Source organism: Pseudonaja textilis, chromosome 1 (assembly GCF_049901715.1).
Source record: "Pseudonaja textilis isolate UNSWEBS1 chromosome 1, rPseTex1.2, whole genome shotgun sequence".
In the NCBI taxonomy this organism is placed as follows: Eukaryota; Metazoa; Chordata; class Lepidosauria; order Squamata; family Elapidae; genus Pseudonaja; species Pseudonaja textilis.
In genome coordinates, this window is record NC_141990.1 from 143,668,721 (window position 1) to 143,695,825 (window position 27,105).

The following is a 27,105-nucleotide window of genomic DNA, read 5'->3' on the forward strand; positions in this document are numbered from 1 at the left end:
GCAAAAGGCAATCACATGACCCCAGTATAATAAATACATGCCAGTTGCCGAGCATCGAAATTCTGATAACGTAACTGTGGGGATGCTACCATGGTCATGTGAAAAGCAGTGATAAATCCCTTTTTTCAATGCTGTTGTAACTTTGAACGGTCACTAAACAAATGGTTGCAAACTGAGGACTATCTGTACTCTTCTGGTGTAGTGGTTAGAATGCAGTACTGCATGTTACTTCTGCTGCCTGTCAGCTGCCTGAAGTTTGGCAGTTTGAATCTCACCCACCCTCCTTTAAAAAAGAAAAACAAAGCCCACTCACACATTCCAAACCATTAAGATCGATCATCCCAAACAGAACTGATGCTCAGCGGCCAAGAAAATGCTAACCATCCAAGGGAGCATGTTCAACCAGGAGCAGGAAAATGAGACAAAATTTTCCTAAATGAGCTGCGGTGGCTAGAATACAGTACTGCATTCTGCTTCCGCTGCCTGCAATTTGACAGTTCGAATCTTAGCAGGCTCAAGGTTGACTTAGCCTTCCATCCTTCTGAGGTGGGTAAAATGAGGACTCAAAATTGTTGGGGGCAATAGGCTGACTCTGTAAAACCACCTAGAGAGTACTGTAAAGCGGTATATAAGTTGAAGTGCTAGTGCTAAATATACTTAGGCATCTGTGGGGGACAGGAGAACACAAGAGGCAAAGCTTGGGGTTACAATGCCAGGTCTACATTATGCGGTGAAACTAGTCACACTGAGAATACGACAAAACAAAATAAAAAAGGAAGCAATACAACAAAGGAAAGACAATTAGCTCCTTTTGAATTCATAAACTTTAACCATCATAAACGCCACTTATTCATCCATATAATCATTTAAGCCATCATTTGGGTGTGTCATTTTTTTTTCCTGTATCAATTATTATCCAGCTGCCAGGTGTTTTGTTTTGTTTTTAAAGTAAGTTTGGAAGAAAAACTTAACGAGCCGCAGCTCATTCAGTTTCATTCACGTTTAAAGGTCCCATTGAGCAACTCCATCAGCTTTGGCTCAAAAGCACATTGCCTCCCCCGCAGCAATTGCAAACCTATTGCACCAGCCGCTTCTAAGCGGCGCGCGCTCGTCATTTCCGGAAGCCACTCTAGCACAAAAGGCTCTTCTGCCGCCCAACCTCTGGCACCTCCCTCAAAAGAGGTTTCGCGCAAGTCACCTCTCCGCCTTCTGGTGAAGGCATCTATCAATCCACCTCCGCTTTCTGACCTTGAAGTTGGGGGACTTCCCGCCCAACGGCCAGTAAAGCTGGTCTCGAAAAAGCCTGTTGTGGGATAAGCGTTATTTGGGGTTAAGGCTGAGGGTTAGCGGGAAAGAGAGAGAGATAGAGAAAAAAAGACACAGCTCCCTAAAATCTGAAGTCCCGGCAAATCTACTTTCCCCGGGTTTTCTCCGACGGCCTATTTTAATCGGGCGCCTGCGTCGGACAGCTATAGCTCCAGAGAGGCCCCTCCCGGTCACGCCTCTTTCTCTTACCCACGTGAGCTGGAGACTTCCAGAAAGCCGTAGTCGCTGCTGCGCGTGTTTCTTCTTGCGCTGCTCGGCTTCTTTCCGGGGCCTTCCACTCTCTCTCTCTCTCTCTCTCTCTCTCTCGCTGCCGCCATGTTGAGCGCTGCCCGCGTGCTCGTTCTGCGCCGTGGAGGGGGAGTCCCGGGCCCCGCTCAGGTAAGACCCGCCGAGGGAACGGGGAGATGGGGAGGCAGCGGCAGCTGCCAGTGGCTTTCCCGGCAGAAAAGGGGGGAGTCAAGGGCGTTCGGAGGCGCCCCCCCTTTTTTTTAAACGGGCCCCCTTTCTTGTGTATCCTTTTAGCCTTGTTGGCAAGGCGGGGAGGACCGCCGCTTTTGGGGGGCTAAGTATTGCGCCGTGACCGACAGTCGGGAGGCCAGAATAATATCTACGGTATCGATGCCAAAAAAAAGGGGGAGAAAAAGCAAACAAAACCCCACCACCAAATGGATCCGTCTCCTTTTACTAACGGCTCGTTAAAATAACGCTCATCGGGATGCCTCCGGGCAAAATGGAGAGGCGGGGTTCGGGTTGTCAATTCGGGAGGTTTCTCCCAATGGGCAGTCGCATGGGGCCTTCCCCTCTTTTCCCCCCCCAAAAAATTTTTATTTGAGCAGGGTCTCCATTTTAGGCTGGTACTACTCCCAGAATGGCTGGGGAATTCTGGGAATTGAAGTCCACCAGGCTTAAAGTTGCCATGGTTGTGGAGACCCCTGTTTTGGGAGAACAAAGACATCTTTAAATGAACGGTGGCCTTCGATTTAGAAACGGTGAGCGCTTCGGGGGTTTCCCCCCCTTCCCTTATGCAACAAGAGTAAAGGATCTTTATCGGTTTGGAGATTAGTAGGCCTGATGGACTTCTGTACAAACGCCCTGCCAATTCTGGTGCTTTCCACAGGAGAGACGCTTCATCGTCTGTATATATAGCCCCTTGAATGCAAGGACGCTGAACGCGAGACACCGCATGGATGAAGAAGGAGGGATTATGAGAGGGATTAGCAATCCCTTCCCCCCCCCATCGCCATGTGGAAAGGCTGCTGTCTGGCCACCCTTTAGTAAAGGGAAGGAGCCACGTGCTCTGCTGCCACTTTCACCTGGTGAGAAGCAGCGCCTTGCCTCCAGTGGGCGGGCGGAAGGCAGTCTTCTTTCTTGCTTTTCATCAGTAGGGCAATTGAACCATTTTTGGACTTAAAATCCACTGTAAAAGCAGCAAAGTTACGTTAAGGCGGGCATGTCCAACCTCGCTGCATGCGGCCCTGGACTGCTGCTAATGTGGGATCATAAACTTCTCAAATGTGATTTATATGATAGGTGTGTATATCTATGTATGGTATTCAGTTTGTTTGGGTATTTTCCCACGTCATTGTAGTTGTGCTTTTAAAGTTGTAGCAACATTTCGGTAGAATCTCATCTGCCATCATCAGGCTTCTGTGTTGTGTAATACCATACATATAAATAACCCATGAAAACTTAAGAAAACAAATATCTATCAATACACACACATACACTCACACAGATTGATTATAAATAATGTGCACCCCAAAACAATTCCTCTTCACTTAGTGTGGCCCAGCTTGCCAAAATGTTGGACAGCCAGGCATTAAGATATAGTGGTTTATAGTATAATTTTATGATGCAGTTGTTTAAAAAAATAGTGTAAGGTGAAAGGTATTCTGTGCCAAAACTAACACATCTGAAATTATATCTGCGGGCTGTTTAAAATACAACAGTAGAACTTTCCTTGAAATGTAGCATTTCTTGGGGTGTGTTTCTAGGATGGAAGTTTTCAGATCATCTGATATTGTGGTTCTTTATTAATGAGAGTCCTCTTAAATGTGCTCAGACTTGTTTTTATTTCTAGGACTGCACACCAGCAGGTTTTGTACTGCATCTTTTACTATAAGCAATTTTACTAATACCCTTTCCAAAGAGTGAGGGAAGGGTCTTGCTTAACTGAATGTTCTTTTAAATAGGATTCTCTCCTCCAGAGAGGCATGTTTTGCAGAAGACAACATTATCAGTGAAGAAGTATTCTTTATAAATACAGTGTAATTGGCTTTGTTATTTTTATAGATCATCTGGAATGGTTTAAGTCAAAATATCCTCAGAACTGTAGCAAGCAGGAATTATGCGTAAGTAATGAAATTAAAGCTCAAAGTGATTCCCTTGTATATTAAAATGAAGAATAGTTGCTGTTCAGGAAAGCTTTCTAAACCTCATAATATGGCTGAACAAGCTTCTAGCTTTTTTTTTTTTTTAGATGTGGATGGAAAAAGCCTGTGAAAACCAGGACATTTCTGAAAAAAATCTGTTCTGCCATATTAGAGAAATGGGCAGTAATAAAGGGAGGAGAAAGAAATAAGAGTTGGAAATCAGGGGAATAAATATATATTTGACAGAATCAGACCAAAATGTGCATCTTTATATTTTCTTACTATTTTGCACAACTTTTACCATTATGAATCAACATTACAAAATATGCATTCAAGAAGAGAATTGAACAATCAGTTTCAGTTTCTGCTGATGTTCAGATTTTTGAAATCTTTGGAGATAAATATAATGTAATATCAAAAGATTATGGCTCTTGAGCATAAATTACATCTAAAAGAAAAAAGAGATTATACTTCTACTTACAAAGCATAAGACAGCAAGCCATCTTAGGCTGCTGTGTTTGGGAAACCAGGTCTAATTGGTTAAGAGGGGTTTTGGTTTGTTTTAATCTCAGTTGAATTCTTTAGAAATAGAGGGTAAGCACACCATTTACTCTGCAAGTGGAAACAAAACTAGGTGTTAAATTCCTTTTAAGCCTAATTGCCTTACATTTCCCTTTCAGCTCAGAAGCAATCAAAGGAGCAGTTATTGGGATTGATCTTGGCACAACCAACTCATGTGTGGCAGTCATGGAAGGGAAGCAGGCAAAAGTGAGTCAAACCAGATTGATGATCCAACTTGGGATTTTTATAAATTTGATTGTTGTTGCCCATATCAACAAGTTATTTTGTCTTATGCAGGTGCTTGAAAATTCAGAAGGTGCCAGAACCACCCCTTCTGTTGTGGCATTTTCTAGTGAGGGAGAGCGATTGGTTGGCATGCCAGCTAAAAGACAGGCAGTAACAAATCCTCACAATACACTCTATGCAACCAAGCGTCTGATTGGGCGGCGATATGATGATTCAGAAGTGCAGAAAGATATGTGAGGACACATTTTGAGCTGTTTTTTTTAATTCTTAAAAAAATGAACTGCATACCTACATGTATTTGTACCTATGATCCACATTTTTAATGCTTGGGAGTTAAATAATTCCAAAGTTATTGTCAGTCTAACTGGCGTATGTGAAGTTTCATCTACAATTGTGCTCTGATTTGTTGAGATACTTGCAGGAAGTTGCTAGGAGATTTAAGATTATTATCTGGGTGACATAGTGGCATGTATAATCATAATTGTAAGAATTGGGAATGTTCTATTTTAGAAACATGGTTTTCATAAATAGGATTTGAGTTCTCTGAAAACCAGTATCTATTTCTAAATCCACATGCTTTCCAAATTTAACCCTAAATATTGTGGGTGGGAGAGCAGAAAGAAACAGTTAACATTGAGATATACTGGCTTGCTATTTCTCTACTAATGGAAAATTTAATATTGGGCTTTAGGGGTAATATTAAAGTAGTAATACATCTGTTAAGATAATACAGTCTGCTTACTTAGATTTTTTTTTACCAAAGATTGTATTATTCCAATTCTTTTAAAGTTATGACTGTTTTAAATAGTAAATATTCCTTGACTCACTCTTGATTTCTGGTATCAGATGGTAGTTTTTTTGTCATAAAATATGTGGAAGATTCTGCAAGAGGCTAAAAGGAAAATATTTGTCTCTCTTCTGAAATCTTTTTTTCCTTAGTCCCTTCTAAAACTTAGTGATTGGGGGGAGGAGTAAAAAGAATCTCTGGGACTAAAAATTGGAATTATTTGTGAAGAGGTTGCCCCTAACCCCTTTATTGCTAAGGTAAGCAGAAAGTCAGGGCTTGTCATCTGACATGCAGAAGTCCCACCCCCTCTTGATCTAGGATTCTGTGGCCTAAGAAAAACTTTGGCTTAGCCTATAGCTCTGGGATTTCTGCTAATATTCCATTTAATTACTAAACTAAGTTTGCTTGTGATTATGCTTTTCAAATCCGAATTAGCTAGGTGTTGCCACAAAGTGCTATGCTCTAACTTTCTGAAAACTTTCGTTATTTCAGCAAGAATGTCCCTTTTAAAATTGTACGTGCTTCCAATGGTGATGCCTGGGTAGAATCTCACGGAAAGCTCTATTCTCCAAGCCAGATTGGTGCTTTTATTTTAAAGAAGATGAAAGAGACTGCAGGTTTGTAAAGCAGAATTTTTGTGATTGATCCAACCCAAATAACTTGCTGATGGGTAAAATGTGATAGGTTTCTTTTATGTTTAGATTATTTGGGCGTCCTTTAGTTTGATTTGCAGCAGAAAACAGCCCTGATATATGATTTGTCTGAAGGACTAAATGGAGAACTATAAAGTTTTTACAAGGAGTGTGGCATCTTTTCTGCCAATTAGTCTGCTCCATGCTTAAAACACATTGTGGTTCTAATTCCTCTCCAAAGGAGAAGCAAATCCAGAGATTGCACTGGCTAACTTTGATATCCTTCCTATATATTTTGCCTGGGGTAGTTTTTGAGGGTAAAACATTGCAATTAGTATAAAATACTGTTGCCAGGATCCAAGGAGTCTGAAATGCTGGCTACAATGGTTGCCAGCAAGATTCCAGGTCCAATTCTCAGTTTTAAACTTGTTTTTAAAGCCTTAAACACTTAGTATCATGCTTCTGATGTGCTGCCTTTCCTCTATACCAAGGGTCTTCAAACTTGGCAAGTTTAAGACTTGTGGACTTCAACTCCCAGAATTCCTCCTCCAGTCATGTTAGCTCAGGAATTCTGGGAGTTGAAGTCCACAAGTCTTAAAGTTGACAAGTTTGAAGATCCTTGCTCTATAATCCTACCATACTTTAGGGGAATTTTCTGGTACATATAAGAAAAAGACTCTCTCGGGTATAGCCTGAGAATTGGACTCTCTTCTTATTGGCTTGCATGCCTAAGACTTTCTTAAATACTAGTTTTAACTAATTTTGTAATTAAGTTTCACAAAACGTTCTATTGATGCTCACTAATGTGGATGTCAATATTGCCTTGTTTGCATCTTACTTTTGAAGCCTTACTCTAAAAAGTTGTTATAATTACATTTAATTTTAGTCAAATGAAATATTAAGCAAATTGTAATACTCTTCCAAGGTCTGTAGTATTCCTACACATATTTCTACTCAGATTAAAATGTTGAGAATATCTTAATAGTGACCTCTCTTAAAAGTATGCTTCCTCTTCCATAGAAAACTACCTAGGGCATCCTGCCAAAAATGCTGTCATCACAGTTCCTGCTTATTTCAACGATTCCCAGAGACAGGTATGGTTGCCGAAATTGGGGTTCCATTTCTCTTGGTGGAAGGAGAAAGATCAGTGGAATGTTTATAGTTATTTCCACATATATTCCCTTATGGAAATATTTTGTTAGATCTCAGAATGCACTGCAGCTTGTTTTACAATATATATTCATTTGTTTTCATTTATTCAATTTCTTTCTACTCCACTTTTTCTTTCCAAAAATTAGTATTCAAAGAAGACGTAACAAAAAAGGGTAAAATTAAAGCTCACCCATTGAGAGCTCAAAAACAGTGTGACATAAATATTGTATTTCTTGAAAGAAAAGGTGATAAAAAAAGGTTTCCACAAAAGAGGATACATGGGGGAGAAAAAATCTGTTTCTAATGCAAATTGAACTCAATTATCCCATTTTAGAAGCAGGGTATATTAAGTTGGAAATCTGGTCTTCAGGCAAATGTTGTAGGAACACAGGTCATATTACAATTTGCATCTATAGCAATCCAACTTCATCTCTTAAAAACTTACTTTACATCAGAAGTTTTTATCTAAAATAAACTATAAGTAAAAATAATCTGTAATTCTTCCCCTTGCAGATCCTTGTATCTGGTCTGGATAATTTTCTAGAATAGGTCGAGAATGCATGGGTTGTGGGTAGAAGGTGACTGAACAAAAGGTTCCTTTGCATAAGCAAGCATGATTGGATTCACCTCTTTGTGTTGGATTTTCCCTTGATTGAACAAGCAGTACCTAATAGATTGCTGTTTTCTTCAAAGGCCACTAAAGATGCCGGACAGATTGCTGGATTGAATGTTTTGAGAGTTATTAATGAGCCAACAGCTGCAGCTCTAGCTTATGGATTAGATAAGGTTGAAGACAAAGTGTAAGTAAAAAATAGTCCCATGGATTTTGCAGTGTTACTTCTGGGAGCGTGCACTTTATTGGTTTATGTTACCTACTGGAACAGCAGATGTGCTCATTCCTTTAGCTGCTAGCTTCAGTGTATAACTTTATATAAAGAGCACTGTTTACGACCTAGAATGAATGGGAAGGCCTTCAAGTAAATTTTCCGTTGAATTTCTCTCTGCTTAACAAACCAAGTGATATACTTTTATCAGAGATAGAAAAAAGTTGAACATATTTGCATACCAGTTTCTATGCAGAACAAAGGCCATTGATGCCAAAAGAAAATGGTAATGAGGTATCATAAATAGAAACTTCTAAGATAGGTTTATCAGATGCTGTGATAATGGATGAATCTGAAAATCTAAGGCTAAATATAGCTCAATAGAACAAATCATGTTGGAAGACTTTAGTATGAACTGAATGTTCTATTAATGTATAGATTTGGTGCTAATTGTATGTCTTTTCCCCCCTCTTAGTATTGCAGTTTATGATTTGGGAGGTGGCACGTTTGATATTTCTATCTTGGAAATTCAGAAGGGAGTATTTGAGGTCAAATCCACAAATGGTGACACTTTCTTGGGTGGCGAAGATTTTGACCAGGCCCTGTTGCAACATATAGTAAAAGAATTCAAAAGAGAAGTAAGCATTTTGTATATTTTAAAGTGATTTTCATGGAACTCTTTCAAGTGTAAATTTAATTTGAAAAAGAAAACTCCGGTTTTCAGAAATATTCAGAATTGGTGTTTTACTTGACCAAAATATCTTGCTGTTTTTCATCATGCTAGTGTATTCAATTTGTACCATTGTTTACTGCTTATATAATTCAATAGCTATTTTACAAAGCTAATCTCTGCCTCAAATATTACTTCAAGGTGGCAGTACCAGTGAAATAAGAATATTTAATCTTCAGAGCAGTTGATTTCTATAATGGCCATTCTGTTTTTTTCCCTGGAGTTTCACAAAGATATGCAAGAGATTTTTCAAATTTAGATGATTGGGAGCTCAAATGGTGCAGTCTTAATCGGTTTTCTAACCTTATTGGGAATGTTTCCTCCTGTGGGGTTTTTTTTTGAGGTCAGAACTCTTTAGATGAGATCAAAACTGCCCATTTTGAAATTGGATTAAAACATTCCAGTTAAGCAGATAGTACATTTCTTTAGTATTTCATCCGTTTCCTTTACGAAAGCACTGAAGGAGGTACTGAAATTACTTTGTAGAAATGTGTTTGTATATTCAGTACCATAGATTTCCTTCATGCTGTATGTTTTGTGTCCTTCCCTCGATGTGTTCAGATTGTAATGAAGTAAGGTCAAGACACATCTCAGTATATTTTTTGTATCTACACTGTATATCTATATTGCAGTACAGACTCTACCATTATGGATGTTACCTGCATATACTCCTGTTCCCCCCAAAATAAGACTCACCCTGAAAACAAGCCCTAGCCTGTTTTTTGGGGGGTGAATTTATTATAAACCCTACCCCCAAAATAAGCCCGAGGATGGGTGTGACCTGCCAGCCACTTGGCACAGCGCAGGTACCTGTAAGTCCAAGCATGGAGGCAGTGGCGGGGGGAGATAGGCAACCCAGATGTACTGCCTGGCTCACAGGAGGCCCAGTGGAGTTCTTATTAATCTTTCATTCTAATGATTAGATTTATTCAGTGTTTAATCAAGACTACATACGAGTCAATGAACTTCAACACTTGTCCTTTTCTTTTTAGACAGGGGTCGATCTGACCAAAGATAATATGGCTCTGCAAAGAGTGAGGGAAGCTTCTGAAAAAGCAAAATGTGAACTTTCTTCTTCGGTCCAGGTGAGGAACTGAAAATGAGCTATATTTGGTGGATCCTCCATGGTGGGCTTTTTATGCTGTGGCATCCACATTGTGGAATCTTCTTCCCTCAGAGATGAGATTGACCTCATCACTGCAGAACTTTCAAAAGTCCCTCAAGACCTGGTTATATCAGTAGGCCTTGGGGTCGCAAGAGATGGGAACCACTTGTGAGATGGTTCTATTATTATTAACGTCCCTCCATTTTATTTTTGTTTTAGTTCTGCCTTAATAGTATTTTAATATTTTTAAAATTATTATGTAATAAGTAGTGAATATATATATATATATATATATTTATTATTGGATTATGTCTGTGGGTAATATGTCATGTGTTGTTCATTTGTAGTTGTATTTACCTACTTTTTAAGAACTGCTAAGGACGAGATGATTAACTGTCCTGATACCTAAGACCCATAGAACTCAAAGATGTTATATTTTTTTGCATGACTGTGTCAATCCTCCTAAAGAAATGAATGTGCATAGAGGTCAATAACAGCACTTAGTAATAGCACTTATACTTACAAACCACTTCACAGTGCATTTACAACCCTCTCTAAGTGGTTTATAGAGTCAGCATATTGCCCCCAACAATCTGGGTCCTCTTTTTAACCACCTCAGAAGAATGAAAGGCTGAGTGAACCTTGAGCCTGGTGAGATTCGATCTGCTAAATTGCAGGCAGCCAGCTGGCAGCAGAAGTATCCTGCAGTACTGCACTCTAACCATCGCAGCTCTTCATACAAAGCTTAAAAATGAAAATGGAAATGTTTCCTTGGAAGATATGCAGATTCTGTCCCTTATTATCTTAAGGGTCTTCCTGATGATATCTCAAGTGAAATACCTGGACCCAATCGACACTTTGAGATTGCAACTATTTAACAGAAAAGCTTGCAATTTCCCACTTATTTATTAAAATTGACTCCATTTTAACCATATATTAACCACTGAACTGATTGTTTTTGAGACGTGTTGTAATACTGTAGACAAAATACAAATCTTCAAAATATTAAAAAAAAAACTATTTGGAGATATATAGCAGAAAAGGTAACTCCCTCATGGTTTTACTTACTATCTTGTGCTTGAAGAAAAATTGAAATACTGATGGCAGTCATGGGTGAGATGGTATTGTGGTTTTCCCATAATAAACGCTGTGATTTTGAGTTCTGAAAAATGTACTGATAAAAAAAATAATTCAATAAAATATACTGAATTAGGAATTATTCCCATGGAGATTTATTTAAATAAACCACAACAAAAGAAAACATTCTGGACAATTAATTGGCTTTCTAAAGAAACTTTCTACTTGGGGGCTCCCAAGGACAGTAATTCTTTGCAAGATCTGAAGGACCAATCTGGGAATAATAAGTCCTGGAGAAAATCAAATAGTTGCATCACAGAATACTTTTCAAATAAGTATTGTTCTAATTCTCATTTTTGCTACTTATTGCTAATGATTGTTAATCTTGTATTGCAGACCGACATTAACTTGCCATACCTTACAATGGATGCCTCAGGACCAAAACATTTGAATATGAAGCTGTCTCGATCTCAGTTTGAGGGGATTGTGGCCGATCTGATTAAAAGGACAATTTCACCTTGTCAAAAAGCCATGCAAGATGCTGAAGTTAGCAAAAGTGACATCGGAGAAGTGATCTTGGTTGGTGGCATGACTAGAATGCCAAAGGTACAATCATTCCCCTCTGACTTGTTGTACTTGAACATCCTGTCATGACGGTCTGATCAAGTGCCCTTTGGACTGTGCTTTGCTTGCTTGTATTTTTTTAACCCAGCAAAAATAAAGATGTGTTAATCAGTAGAGGTGGCTGTGTAGAACTAACCTTAACCCTTTATATGGGATATTATTCTGTTTTTGCGGAATTGCTGTTATCCTTTCTAAATTTGAACAGAGCTTTGATAATGAGTTTGCAGATAGTTCTCAAGATACAACATGTCAGTTAACGAAGGCTCAAAGTTCCAAGACGGTGTTTCAAAGTTATGACGAGTGCAGTGCCCCTAGGGTGGTAATTTGCCCTTACGACCGACCACAGGGATGATGCAGTGCCTCTCCCATCCCATCATGACTCCACAGCACTTAGGCCTGCTCCCCACGTACCCATCAATCCTCACACCTTTTGGAGCTTTCCGGACCTCATGGAAGGAAGGAAGGGGATGTATCTGTGGGCTGCACAGAGTTGACCACCATTTTATTCCACCTCTTGAGCACTGGGACAAAAATGGTGGCTGCCAGACAAATTCCTTCATTTTGGTGCCTTAACAGGGGGTCTGCTGAATGCTGCAGAAAGCTTCTGTAGGACTCTGCAGATATCAGTAAGGCAGCAAAACTTTGCCAGGCTGCATGACAGCGACTCAGTGGCAGCAGCCATTTTGTGCGTACAACAAAATGGCTGCTTCCAGTATCATACCATACGGCCACAAAAAGAAGTACAATGGAACCTCAGTTTGCAAATGCTTCTGTTTGCAACCAAATTGGGTAGTGAACAAAAAATCCACCTGATTTTTGAATCTGGTCACAATTCAAAAATCAGGTGGCGAACAAAATCAACATGGAAAGATTCCCTTTCCACACCTTTTTTTTTTTGGTCCGCATATGCACAGTCGGTCATGCTTTTGGTCACAAACAAATCAGGTTGCGGACAAAATCCTGGAATGGATTACGGTCGCGACCCAAGGCTCCCCCATAATCCATTCCAGTGCTCTGGAAAGCCTCGTAGCTCTTTATAAGTGAGAAGGAGAGTCTTTGACCTGTTGGGATGGGAATCACTTTTAAGGCCGGGGGTGGGGGGTAGAGGAACGGGATTCTGGCAGTTGGAAAAGGCTTGTGGGAAGCCAAGTGCTGGGCGAACACAAGGCATCTTGCAGGGTGAGGGAGGGCCAGAGCAGGAGGGCCTGTGCTAGGCTTTCAAGGGCCTCCACCATTGAGGCACCCCCATTCTCCATTTAAAAATCTGGGCTTTTGTTGGGGAGAGCAGTGACGGGAGGTGGGTTGTAAGTTGAGATGCTTTGCCTAACAACTCTCACAGCATGCATCTGTAATGGATAGGTAGGTTCTATTACGGTTGTATCTTGAGGACTACTTGTACTTCCTTCAGAGATTTTTTTTTTCATTTGTGTGGGTTTTTTTGTCAGTATATCAGCATTCTATTCAATGTGTAAACTGGAAGATAGTGAAAGCATTGAAAGGGATTTATCTGAAGGAGTGGGTATTTTCTTGGGTCTGTGGGAAGGAGCGGTAATATCACTGAAGGAATCTATGGTTTTCTTGCAGCTTCTTAGTGTAGCCACCTATTGTACTTTTTCATGTGGATTAATTTGTGGACTGGACTAGTGTTATTCTGGGCATTGCTTACTGCAAAGTCAAAGAGTAAACATTCCACATCCTGTTTCAGGGCAAATGGTACACTCCTGTAGGATGTTACAATGGTCTTGCATAATTTTATATCTCAGCTTCCAAATTCCCTGCGCTTTTCAAGTGCTAAATCCACCTGTCATATTCTATGGTATGTGACCATTTTTCTGGTGTATTGCTGATAAATATGAATGCATCCAAACAGGTACAGCAAACTGTACAAGATATGTTTGGGCGTTCTCCGAGTAAAGCAGTCAATCCTGATGAAGCTGTTGCCATTGGCGCTGCCATCCAAGGAGGAGTGTTGGCTGGAGATGTCACTGATGTGCTGTTGTTGGATGTCACTCCACTTTCCCTGGGAATTGAGACTCTAGGTGGAGTTTTCACTAAGCTTATCAATAGGAATACAACTATCCCAACCAAGAAGAGCCAGGTGAGAAGATGTGTTCTTAATTTTTTTCTTAATATCTGAAAATCATCTAAATTTTGTCATTGCTGCCCCATTCTTTTTCACTAACCATTCTGCCATTATAAATAGACTTAAACTTGCAAACCATAATTGAGTCCAGAATTTTGGTCATAAGTTCAGGTTATACGTTGAATCACCACATGACCAAGCTTGGTTTTACAAGTGTTCTTGTAACAGTTATTAAGCAAGGCACTGTGGTCATTAAGTGAATCACAGTAGATAAGCAAAGCACATAGTCGTGAGTCAGAATCTAGTCTATCCAATGGGCGTGTTTTGCCACAAAATGATAAAAGACATTCCAAAAAGTGGGTTATATGTCTGCGGGAGGCTGCAACAAGTTGTCAGTCTCCTGAAATGCATTTATGTGTTTTGGGGTGGTGCGGCACTTGCGACTTCAACTTTTTCTGGCCTTTCCTATGCTTTTCTAACAGTTCCTGGAGCAGGGACTGAGGTTCCATTCTGTTCCTGGCAGGAAATTACCTTATCATATTACTTAGTTATATGATTGTGTTAAGTAGTATTGATGGCCTGAAATGTGCTTTGCTTCCACAGGTGTTTTCTACAGCTGCTGATGGGCAGACTCAAGTAGAGATCAAAGTTCATCAGGGTGAACGGGAAATGGCTGGTGACAATAAACTCCTTGGGCAGTTCACTTTGGTATGTTGGAATTCTGCTGAACTTATTTTTTAATCTAAAATAATAGTCATGAATGAAAGGAAAATATTGTTTACTTTTCCTATTAAAACACAAAGCTCTTCCCTAGGATAGGACAGAACATTTGAAAATTCTTCATTTAAATTCCTTTACATTATTAGGTTTGGCAAAGAAACATGGAAACAGATTGCTATAACATTAATTTGGTTAGAGAAGAAAACTCTTAACTGTTACAGAATGTATCACGATGCTTTTCTGATAATATTTTTCTAATGTAAATTATGGAATCTTGCGCTTGGAAGGCATCAATAGTAAAAAAATTTCCTGAACACAACTATTAGAATTGTAAAGAAATACATAATGAGTAAAAATAACTTTTGTTTTAGGTTAGTGTGGTTTCTCTTCAAATTTCATAAATCTGCTTTAGTGAATAATAGATTGTACCAGTAACTTCACTCTAGTTTGCTTGGAAAGACAGAGTTGATTACACCTTCTCTACACCTTCATTACATCTTCTCTAAGTCAACATCAGTGTACCTTGTAATTCCAGGTTGGGATTCCACCAGCCCCAAGGGGAGTGCCCCAGATTGAGGTAACATTTGACATTGATGCAAATGGAATTGTTCATGTATCCGCAAAAGACAAAGGTACAGGACGAGAACAACAGAGTGAGTACTTGGATTGTTGCTGCTTTAAAGACTGAAGGGCGTTGTTGAGAGCCTACTATTGCAAAAGCCGGCTAGGAGGATAAATCTAGCAGTGTTTGTTACAGTAACGTGCCAAAATATAGTAATAATTTATCATTGCATTTTCTGCCAAGTTTCCATTTTTCTAGAAATGCTTAATACATAACCTTTCGAGTTTTAGTGCTTGGCCAGAATCAACCTTTGTGTGCTATGATGCAATTATCAACACATCATTCTGAAAAGTGTGTGGAAGATTTTTGACTGAGCACAGCATTGAGGTAGACATCTGAGCACAGCATTGAGGTGTAATTTTGAAATTATAGACAGTGCTCTTAAAGATGGCAACCAAACAATACAAGTACAGCTTGGTTAATGACCATTTATTTAGCGACTGCTTGAAGTTATAATAGTGCTGAAGAAAGTGACTTATGATTAGTCCTCACACTTAATGTTCATCACAACGTCCCTGCGATCACATATTCGGAATCTGGGCAACCAGCTCACAATTATGATTGCCCTGCAATCATGTGATCACCATTCCCAGCCATTCTAAACAGCAAGCTCAATGGCAAGAGGTCACAAATCATGGTCACATGGTTACTCAACAATGGTAGGTTATTTGCTCAGTGTCTGGCAAAAATGGTTGCAAAATTGGGTGCAGCCACACGTTGCCTCACTTAACAATTACTCTTCTTAACGATGAATTTTATAGTCCTTATTGTCATCATAAGTCAAGGACTACCTGTACATGACATCTAGTTTCAAAAGCCTATGTCTATGTTAAAATGATAAAGGACATATGAAGTAGGAATTGTTAGCAATATTTTACTTTACATTCTACAGTCAAAGACTGGCAGGAATATTGTCTAGTACGGTGGTTCTTAACCTGTGGCCCCCGAGCCCTTAGGGGGCTGTGATGTCATGGGAGCCCTTGAAGGCTTGAAGAAATGTTATGATTTAATTCTTGAGTTACGTCTTGGGAGGTCCATGGTGAACAAGGGTTAAGAACCACTGGTCTTGTAAAATAGATTTAAGTGGGAGCCCACGTTGTTAATGTAGACTGGTTTAGCATTCCCACGCTTGATGTTTTTCTGACATAAAATCTTTCCCAGGTATGATTGTGATCCATTAATATGAAATGTTGCAATCCTGCTGCATATTGCATGTTGAGTTTGTTCAATGATAGCATTCTGTAAAAAGAAAATTCTTTTACCTTCATGTAGTTATGATCCAGTCGTCTGGTGGTCTTAGTAAGGATGATATTGAAAACATGGTAAAAAATGCAGAAAAATATGCAGAAGAAGACAGACGGAAAAAGGTAATGTTGCCAAGATGGTTTCTAGCTTGTTGGCCTGAAATTTATTTCAAATAAACGTCAGCTATGAGCAGCGTGGAGAATAGTTTCTGTGCTAACATCTACTGCACCGCATTTGTACGAAGTGAGAACGCCATGGTTTCCATTAGCTTGACCTTTTTAGAATGTTCTTTTTTTAAACTATGAAATACAAACAAACAAAAAAAAGACCATACAACAATAACAGGAAAAAAAACCCAATTGTATAGGGAAGAAAGATGTTAAAATAATCCATAAGTGAAAAATAAAAATTTAACAAAAAAGTCCATCAAATCAGGAAAATAAGATTCAATTTACATAAAATCAATCTTGGTCATGCCTGGCATCACAGAGTCAGACTTCCACATGGTATGGCAAATTTCATGCTTTAGGAATATACTTCGGCATCACATCAAGTTTCTTAGCTATAATATTTCTTCCCCAAATGGTATTGACATATATAGTAATTTGAAACCAGAACAAAGCAATATGTAGATAAAATCAAATCCCATGACTTAAAGAGCCTTCAAATTTCTGATTATCACAATATGAAAAAAAATCTAAGGTCCATCCCTTTGAAAGTTGAAATTTCAGGGGTCTGGAACTGCTTTCAGTTCATATATTTCATACAGATGTTGAATGCAATACAAATTACAAATTGGGTTGCTATAGTTACTGCTTTTAAAGAGGAAGATGTATCTGTGAATCAGACAAGGAACTGAAGAAATTGGTGCTATTTTCCCTGCAAGTTAGGACAGGATTTTTTTAAACAAAATGGCCAAAATATTACCTATACCGATCAAAAATTCTAATGCCTTCTATAATCAGTGATAAAAGAAATATATTTGCTCCCAAAAAGGAAATCCTTGAAAAAATATTTTCCTTGTTGGCTCTTAATTTCAAAATAGAAAACTCCCCACCCCCCCACCCCCAAACACACACACATTCTGCAGTTACAGAAAAGAAAAACTAATGGTAAAGTTGGTCGTATGCAAACTTTTTCATCAATGGAATGTGTGTTTGCTATATTTAGCTAGTTTTGTTTTCCCTTTCAAGAATTCATTCACTGTGCAGGTTAAAAAAGTGTCCTGTTGGTGACTTTTATATTCTGTCTAACAAAGTGACTGTTTTCTTTAGGAACGTGTTGAAGCTGTAAACATGGCAGAAGGAATAATCCATGACACAGAATCCAAGATGGAAGAATTTAAAGATCAGTTGCCTGCAGATGAAGTAAGTCTATCAAGCTGCCTTTTTATAAAGGGTTTTTTAAAATCTAAAATGAACATGTATGGATGTGTTGCATTGCTTGGGCATGTTTTAAGTAAGTCTATCTTTCTAAATTTTGTAAATGCAACTTAGGAAACTATCATTTGTTCATTTCCCCCCATAATGTCCACATTAATAGCTTTTGCAATATTCCTCAGTCACGTAATCACTATACAGAACATGTTGCCCTGTGCCTAACCTGTTTTTCTTCTCCCCATATGCAGAGGAGAGAGACTGAAGAGAAAGGTTTACAAGAGAGTAAGCAAGTACACAGTGGGGAATACACATCAAAAGCACAAGCGGTCACAATTGTGTTACCCAAACAGGCCAGTGTATTCCCATTGTGTGCCTTCTTACTTTCAGGTATTCTCTTCTTCAGTGAATGTAAATACAAACATTAATTTCAATCTTGTTAATTATTCTAGCACTAAGGGGAGCAGTCTAAAGAGCAGCGGGGTGAATAGGGGGCAAACAAAAGTCAAAGATTTGGAACCGATAACGCTTTTCAATTTCCAGCCACTATCCTACACCAGGGTGAACATTCCAGAGGAGGAGGGGGGAAGGAAAGCAGTTTTAGCCACATGATTTCCTGTTCCGTGACTGCTTTACTTAGTCTCAATTGTGATTGCTAAATGAAGACTACCTGTAATAAAGCTGAACTCGTGAATTTAGTCTTTAAAATTCTAGCTTTTAAAATTCTTTCCCAAACCATTTTTTTTTCTTCAAAGAAATGATTCCTAGTGATTACTATCTTCTATGACACTTGAGCTTTTCTTCATATATATATAGAAATCAAATGAACATAATGCAGACTGTTGAAAAGTAGTATTATTGAAGACATGTTCTAGAAGAATTCCCTGGTTAAGCTAGGGAATTTTCTGAATGTTTTGTATTAGTATTTTGTGGTATGAATCCCTCTTGCATTCCGCATTGGCATGCAGCCCAGGGTGATCAACTTAATTAGATTAGCCAATATGCTTGCTGCAATTGATACTGCTTCTCTAAGAAAGTAATTTTAATTTTTACAGCTTACCTTTTTGTGAATCGTTGAGTAAAAGGAAAATAGCATCTACACACTGTAGTGCAACAGATGGACTGCATTAGGCATCTGTGCTTTTTCTCTTCAGATTGGAACACCAAGGGGCTTCCATTGAATATTGCTCAAGATGGCTAGATATCCATCTAGCCATCCATATCATATCCATAATGATGTTAATTAACTGGCTTGCATATGTTCACAGATTTTACATATCTTCAGTTTCATAAAAATTAATATGTCTTTTGGACATTCAGAGTAAAAACAACAACAATTTTTCTTTTTCAGCATGAGACTTAAGAATGCAGTACTGAACATTAATGTATTTGGTCCCTGCTTTGATTTATGAAGGCAGCTGTATTTTTCCAGTCTTTAATCTTGTACCCAAGATGAAGTTGGGAGGAGAGAGGGCTTCCACCCTACAGGCTACATGTGATCTACAAATCTTTCTGATACGGTCAACAGGACAGGAAATAAACCGTGCCTTCTTTGAACCCATCCTCAGTTTTCTGTATATGCCAAGATTGGGATTGGGAGGCTTTGTGCTTTCTCTTAACTATGAAGAATGGTGGTTCCTTTCTCTGTCCTTCAGCAGTCCTTGTGTTTCTAGGAGATGACTTTGCATGGTGGCATTTTGTAGGTCAAGAAAAGCGGTTCATGTTTGCTGTAAGAGAAAATACTCCTAAAAGGCCCAGAGTTGTCTTTGGTAAATAGGCAGCTAAAATTCCTTCAAATCATGCACCCAAATATCTAATCTGCAAGATACATCCAAAACCCAACCCAACAATCTATTATAGACATTACAGCTGAGGGATACTGAAAGTAATTACACTTACATTTTACGTTATGTTTTCCCTTTCGCATCATTTTCTAACTGTTTGGTACTGGAGTAATCAACAGGAAAAACTAAAAGGGGACTAGCTTCATATCAGAATATTAGTAGACACAGTTGGCGAAGAGTTTTTATTTCTAAAGTCTCCCATTGTGATTATATCTGTGACACTTGACCATCAGTTGTTTGGCCTTCTAAAGTGATACATGTTGATTGTGCCTTGCTAATAGTATAGATTATATGCTATTGTGTATTCCACTAAAAGCTGCATTTTTTTGGCAATTCCTTTATAGTGCAATAAATTGAAGGAAGAAATTGCAAAAATGCGGGAGTTACTGGCTCGTAAAGATAGTGAAACAGGCGAAAACATCCGGCAGGCAGCAATGTCCCTGCAACAAGCATCCCTGAAACTTTTTGAAATGGCCTACAAAAAGGTAAGAGGAAAACATATAGAAGGATCTGTCTGGGCAGAGAAGGACCCAGCTTCACATCCCAGAAATATATGCCAATGACCTTGAAAAGGAGCAGCTAAATGAATGAAGGAAATGTAAACACAGCCAATCCTTCTGGACTAAACTATTGACAATTTAGTAATTATATCTCATATTTTCCTTAAGAACCTACGGTGGGATTAACAGACTTTAATTCTGCCTCTATTACCTTAATCATTAGTTAGTGTGTCTGATTTTGACTCAGTATGCTGTATAAGCCCATCTACTGTGCAAACCTACCCAGTAATTTATTCAGCAAACCACATTTAACGATTCTTAGAATAGATTTTTATTTTGTTGCTGTGTAAGATTCTGCACAGCATGGCAGGACATATAAATCATACCACAGAATAAGCATTTTAGTTTTGCACATTCTTTTTTCTGTATTCTATGCAGTGAGTTACACATTTTCAGTGCATACTGTCAGGAGTGGAGGCGCTTATAGAGCCTTTTGCTGGGAAAGTAAGAGCCATAGCAGTGTTCTGATAACATTAATTGTACATTAATGATGTTAATTAACTGGCTTGCATATGTTCACAGATTTTACATATCTTCAGTTTCATCAAAATTAATATCTCTTTTGGACGGTTACATGTCATTCAAAGTAAAAACAACAGTTTTTCTTTTTCAGCATGAGAGTTAAGAATGCAGTACTGAACATTAATGTATTTGGTCCCTGTGGTCTTGAGGCATCTGTATCTCTCTCTCTAGACCTTGCTGGTGCAACTCCCAACATCCTTCCTATTTTAGGCATTACTCTTCACCTTGCACTTAAATCAGTTATCAGATGTGTAACTAAAGTATTAAAACTCCCATTGATCATCAAGTTTGAATTCTATTTCAAGAATGTGGAATGTTTCTGCGATAGTATCACAATATCAAAAATGCGGATGTCTTCATTCTGTTGTTAGAGGATCCCAAACATAATACTCTTCAGAAAATAATGTTGATTGGGGTGATTCTTCCCACATTCTGAGTTGTTCCTTAGGGCAGAACACACCCAAAACTGAATCAATACCATGTTTTTTTTTCTCTTCACAGATGGCATCAGAGCGAGAGAGTTCTGGAAGTTCACAAGGCTCTGATTCACATGATTCAGGGAGCTCCGGGGATCAGAAGGAGGAAAAGCAGTAAATTGCAGTCTTGTGTAGACTGGAACAGAAAGAGGACACTATTCCACAGCTTCATCGCCAAAGGACTTTCCTGAGCAGCTGTGGACTGATTTATGTCTTACTGTGTTTTTGCAGTATTCTAAACATACTTTCTGAAATGTATAAATTTAGTCAAATTGCTACCTGATTGAAAAAATTAATGCAAGGCAACTTTTAGAGGCCAGTGAAAGTTTTCACTGAGAATTCCTGGCAATCTTTCTTCTGAGCAGAAGGAATTGGCATGTTTAATTTGAAGGTCTAGAAACCATGTCTCAAATTCAGAGTGGGAGTAGGATTCATCATCGCTGAATTGTGAATTCCATCCTTAATAACGGAATCTCCTCTGGAAACAGGTTTCTGCTTCTGGGAAGAGATGATATTGGGACCTGTGGTCATCAGCTGACAATTTACTTGGGAAAGTATATGCAGATCTACACCTTAGCTTTAATATAAAAAATGTGACTTATTTTAATATAGCGGCAACCACAAGACAACGTGGATACTCCATGCATTGGTTTTGTAGGCTTTCTGCTCTGTCCAATGTCTTTTTCCTTGCAAGAAATCTGATTCCCTATTAATAAATTGTTCTCAGTTGACCAAGTAGTCTATGTAAAAATTTTGTTTTCCTTGCCCCAGTGATATTCCTAGACATTATTCCTGCTGTAGACCCAAGTTGCGGTTTTTTTTTTTTTAATTCGCAGGTTGTTCCCACAAGTGGTAATGTATATGAATGTAATCTTGCAGAATTCAAATAAATAGTTATATTGCACTTTGTGCTTCTTTGGTACTCTCCTTATCAAACAAGACACAAATTGGGATTTATTTCACCTCAACGCATGTCTCAAAAAGCATAATTCTTCATTGCTGATCTATACAATTTTGCAAATGTGCTAAAACTAAAAGAATAAAAATTTTGAGCTAATACAACTTGATCTGATAAAAGTTGTATTTGACAACATTCTTTGTGCTGCATTTAAAAGTAGGCATAAAAATTACACCCATGGGAAGGATAGGGAAACCTGACTGCCAAGAAAGTTGGACATCTTCGTGGAGCAGATGCATGTGTATTTGTGCGCTTTCAAATCAGTTTTGACTCCTAGCAATTGCCTGGACAAATCTCTGAAGTTTTCTTGGTAAGGTTTTACTTAGAAGTGGTTTGCCATTATTGCCTGCTTTTATACAATAGTTTGAATAGTTGCAATAAGGTTTTTGTGTTTTAGTTTTTCTTTGGGAACTTGTTTGTTATAAGATGGGTAGCTATACAAATGTTTTAAATAAACAAGGGGACCCAGCTATTTTTATATCGAAGTCACTATTAGAACTCATAATCTCCCAGTTTCTAGCTTGGTGCCTTAATCATTGCACTACACCAAACTGGCTTTTCATTATACAGGTCAGGGGTGTCAAGTGACCTATCGGGACTTTTCCCCCTTTGCTAGTGCCCGTGATGCATCTGGGCCAGGTGTTTGACTCCCCTTAACAATTTCCTTGTTTAGAGACCATTTGAAGTTACAATAGCACCGAGAAAGTAACTTTACAACTGGTCCTTGGATTTATGACTGTTGCACTGTCCCCACCGTGATTAAGATTTGGACACCCAACAGCAAGAATCTAGGTCCGTTGGAAGGATCACACAATTACTATTTGCACGCTTCATAGCCAGCTTCTGGCAAGCAGAATGAACAGAGGTCAGAAATAAAATCGGAAGTCCTGCATCACTTATATCTTACTTGATAAGTCTGTCAGTTAGTGACAGCTGCCAGTCATTAAATGAAGACTGCTGCAGCCATGCAGTCCCTAGGTGCTGACTGAAATCTGTAGAACGTAATAAGTAGAAAAAAAGCACCACATTTAAATCTGGTGTGTAGATAAATGCTTAACTTTTGCTTATGTTGCAAGGGCCTGTGACTTAAATGGGATCTGGAGCATACCTGACAGTAGCCAATCTGTTAGACATTCATAAGCCTGAAGTGAGCCCTGGTGGTGTAGTGGTTAGATTGCAGTAGTGCAGGCTAGCTGTCCAGAGTCTGGAATTTGATCCTGAAAGGACTCAAAGCTTGACTCGGCCTTCCATTCTTCCAAGGTTGGTAAAATGAGCCAGATTGTTGCAGGCAATATGTTGACTCTGTAGGCCGCTTAATACTGGAAAGCACTATGAAATGGTATTTAAGTCTGTGTTATTGCTATTATATTGATTGGCAAATTAAAATAGCTAAACATTCCTGTTGTCTATGGAGATTCTCAATCATCCAGGTCGTCGTTGTCCCAAATGTGCTTTTCAAAAGACACTTGGACTTTCAATTCTGGCAGAACTGAAGAAGCTTCTTGGAAGTGAGGCATTTACAAGGGGAAAAAAACAACCAAGAAAGCCCAGTTGTCTTGAAAAGGCACCATGAGGACAAAAGTTCCCATCCTTAATTCTTCATGGCAAAGGAAATCACATTTCTGATCTGATATAATTTATTTACTGTTCCAGATTAAACTTTGTATTTAAAATCTGCTTGGTCTAAATTCCTTGGCTTTGTTATGGTAAATCTGATTTCTAGCTTAATCCTAGTTTATTGCATTGTATTGAACATACTTGTCCGCAGATCTTTATTACAGTAAATGTGGCACACCTATTGTGACACGTGGATGGATACGTAGACATATATTCACACACACACACACACACACACACACTCACACACACACACACACATATAAATATATATATATAAAATTCCTTGTGCAACAAACAAAGAGTATAATCAGCTTGTACAAGGCAACTTATTCATTAAAGAATATGCATCACAGAGGTAAGGTATTCTTTTTTTAATGAAGCAAAGAAGCAATGCAACGTTTAAGAACATTATTACATCTGCTTCTGCTTTCATACATCACTAAGAAGGTTTCTTAGCAGCTTTTTTGTTGTTGGTTCCCTTGGTATTGTTAAAAGACAATCCAACCAGGGTTATTGTTACTTCAATTGCCTTTCTTCAAGGAAATCCATATTATTTGCAAAACTGATACAATCAAATCCAGTCACTTCTTAAAAGCATTATACACTAGATGTAGGAGCTTGAGCATCTCCATGGTAGAGTATTGGGCTTGTTGGCTTCCCTTTTGGAAGCTCATCACTGCCCCATCCTTCTGTCATGCAATACCATAGAGACAGAAGAACGACTCAAAATTTCATCAATATAACTGTACAGATGGCCACTGGAATGGTAAGCATCCTGTTGCTTTAGTGCAGTGGTTCCCAACCTTTTTTTCGCCCTGCACCCCTAAAGAAATTTCACCCGAACCTCACATCCCCTGAAATAAATAATAAATAAAAATGCCAACATATAGCCAATATCCTATTGTTTACCTGGACTTTTCTCGCATCCCCTGGAATATCGTCTCGCACCCCCAGGGGGTGCCAGCACCCCAGGTTGGGAACCCCTGCTTTAGTGTTTTGTTCAAAAATCTTGATATAGTATTTCAGCTTCATTCTATGACAGAGATGTATACAGGAATTGGGGAATCTGATGACGACTTAACCAAAAAACTTGTCAACAATTAGAAAGGCAACCTGAATCTTGTTTATCAGTTCAGTGTTTCATTTTTTTTTACTGCTTAATGCATAACTATTAAAGTTTGGTGCTTTAAAGTTTTTAATCTGATAAAATGCTGGATTTTGATGTTTCATGTTAGCTGATGGAGATTCAGCATATGTAAGATACATGATTAGAATATTTGTTTCTCCATTATTTGTTTTACACTGTAACAGTGAGAAACAACAACTGCATTATTTAAATCAGTGCTCCTTTTCCTCTGTCCGATTTAGCTGCTGTGTGTTTGCCTCAAAGTTGAGCAACTTGTGGCTTGTCAGTCATTTGTTCCAACTCTCAACAGTTTGAGCCAGTATCACCCTTATGGGGGATATTGGGAATTGCAGCTCAGCATTTGGAAGGCCACACATTGGCCTGCCTGTGACTTAGCTATATGTATATACATGTTCTGAAAGGGCCGATTGAAAAAAGTTAATGGAGTAACCCAATCATGGTTTTGCCTACGAAGAAAACTTGATAGTCAATTCTTTGGAAATGCTAAAGTCTTTTTAATGGCAATTGATTGAACATTATGCTTGGTAATCCCAATTCTGCTTGAACATTATGTGGATGAATGAAATTCAGGATGTGGTAATGTTTAATACTTGGAAGTATTCAAAATAAGTGGATCAGACCTGGAGAGAACTGCAAATAAACTACAAACAAACCAGCAGCTTTTACACATTAACCTCATTTATGGGAATGCTGTTGTCACTATGTACTTTTTGGAAGCATGTTGCTGACTTCTGTTGAAAAGGATAGATATTGACCTAATCCCACAGTATTCTCCCCAGGGTTCTGGAAGAATCCAGGAATTCAACTTGGCAGTTTACTCATGATTACAGCAAAAGATCTTCATTTGTTTAAAAGAGAGAAGTCTGTAATAGGATATTATATGAAATGTATTTATTAATGGGTTCCACACTGATTTTTTTGCATTGAGAAGGATTTTTTTACGTATCTCATTTGAAGTCCATTGGATTAGATGGATTTCAGTGTGATGATCCAACAGTTATTATGTGCCATCAAGTTGGTGTCAACTTTTAATGACCTTATAGATTTTCTCCATGGTTATCTGTCCTTACTTATCATTAAGTCCTTTACCTAAAAACTTATATAAATTCATGCCACATCCATTAGCCTTGGTAGCTAAATTGAAACTGGGTAAGTGATGCCATCTTAACTAGAAATCCCTACAGCATGCAGTTTATTTGTAACTTCTCAATTTAGTTTGAAGACAGTTTTTTTCCCTGTTTAAACATAGATCAAAAGGGGAAAAGGACAGAGATTTTGTGCCAGATGCTGGAGACATATTCAGATGAAGAGTATCATATGTTGTCTTGTTTGAAAAATTACTGAAAAGCAGTTACTTGGATATTGTTGGAAATACAAAACTGAACAAGGCAAGAAATCGTTATACTTATGATAAGTATTACTGGAACTGAGTAACACACCCTATAAAGATCCAGTTAACCTTAACTATTCTGATTATAGTCTCTAGGATCGAGTGTTGGATAGCTGATGGCAGAAGTCAGGATCCTGGATGAGCTTCACTTATGATCTGATACAGTTCTCATTTTACTAATTCAGAGACTATGTACAGGTAGTTCTTGAATTACAGTCACAATTGACCAATTTCTGTTGCTAAGCAAGACAGTTAAGTAAGTTTTGCCCCATTTTACGACTTTTGTGGCCACAGTTATTGCATCATTGCAGTTGTTATGTTAGTAACACAGTTGTAAAGTGACCTGGCTTTCCCATTGACTTTGTCAGAAGGTTTAACCTTAGACTGTCTACTATTGATCTCACCCCTTTCCTAAGAGGTCTGTAGGGGGTGTAAGCGCACCAATGTGCCTACCATCCCTGTCCTATTGTTTTTTTCTTTTTTCATATTCATAACTATGTTTATACTTATATCTATTATCTTGTAAGCAACTGACAAATAAATAAATAAAGGTTGCAAAAGGGGATCACATGATCCTGAGACATTGCAATGGTCATAAATATTTGAATTTTGATCATGTGACCCTGGGGCTACTGCAATGGTCGTAATTGTGGAAAGCCAGTCGTCACTTTTTCCAGTGGTTGTAACTTCGAGCAGCCACTACATGAAAAGTTGTAAGTTGAGAACTATCTGCAACAGTTTTCTCCAATCAAATCCTATACGTTTAATTATTTCATTGGAAGAAATATAGAACAGCTGAAAATTCAATAACTGGTCTTCCTAGCCAACACGTAATCATATCGTTTGGATTCTCATAATGTCCAAGGCTAACATGGGGTTGCCTGAATTAGCATCCCCATTACCTGTACATGCCTTCGGTGAACTGAACTTTTTTTAAATTTTATTTATTTTGTCAAGCGATTATAACAATGAGTAGCAGCTGTCTCTCCTTTAACCAAGGGCTACGGGATTTGGGCGACAAGCCTCCAATCACCAGGATTTTGCTGCTACTAAGTCCTAGTCCATATTTTTATACCCCAAATCTGCTGCCCCAGTTTAAATGTATT

The 27,105-nt window shown here is 38.5% G+C and overlaps 1 protein-coding gene and 1 non-coding gene across 2 annotated transcripts; both read left to right on the plus strand.

Annotated features, from left to right (window-relative positions):
- Positions 1–1,513: 1,513 nt before the first annotated feature.
- Positions 1,514–21,615, plus strand: HSPA9 (heat shock protein family A (Hsp70) member 9). Its single transcript, XM_087918590.1, has 17 exons — positions 1,514–1,704; positions 3,619–3,677; positions 4,379–4,466; positions 4,557–4,738; positions 5,785–5,909; positions 6,945–7,018; positions 7,770–7,876; positions 8,376–8,538; positions 9,623–9,715; positions 11,209–11,418; positions 13,307–13,534; positions 14,123–14,227; positions 14,775–14,892; positions 16,134–16,228; positions 17,381–17,473; positions 19,671–19,811; positions 20,910–21,615. Exons 1-17 carry the CDS (start codon positions 1,642–1,644, stop codon positions 21,000–21,002), a joined length of 2,037 nt encoding a protein of 678 aa, XP_087774716.1. The 5' UTR covers positions 1,514–1,641; the 3' UTR covers positions 21,003–21,615.
- LOC113442731 (small nucleolar RNA SNORD63) lies at positions 15,116–15,180 on the plus strand. The gene has a single exon (XR_003375023.1). It is a non-coding gene; the product is annotated as a small nucleolar RNA SNORD63 (small nucleolar RNA).
- Positions 21,616–27,105: the final 5,490 nt, after the last annotated feature.

Excerpts from the sequence above, each read along its gene's own strand:
- HSPA9 (XM_087918590.1), top strand. The coding sequence starts at position 1,642 with ATGTTGAGCGCTGCCCGCGTGCTCGTTCTGCGCCGTGGAGGGGGAGTC. Across the intron at positions 4,467-4,556 it reads TGGAAGGGAAGCAGGCAAAA|GTGCTTGAAAATTCAGAAGG; the intron begins GTGAGTCAAACC and ends TGTCTTATGCAG. Across the intron at positions 8,539-9,622 it reads TAAAAGAATTCAAAAGAGAA|ACAGGGGTCGATCTGACCAA; the intron begins GTAAGCATTTTG and ends TTTTCTTTTTAG.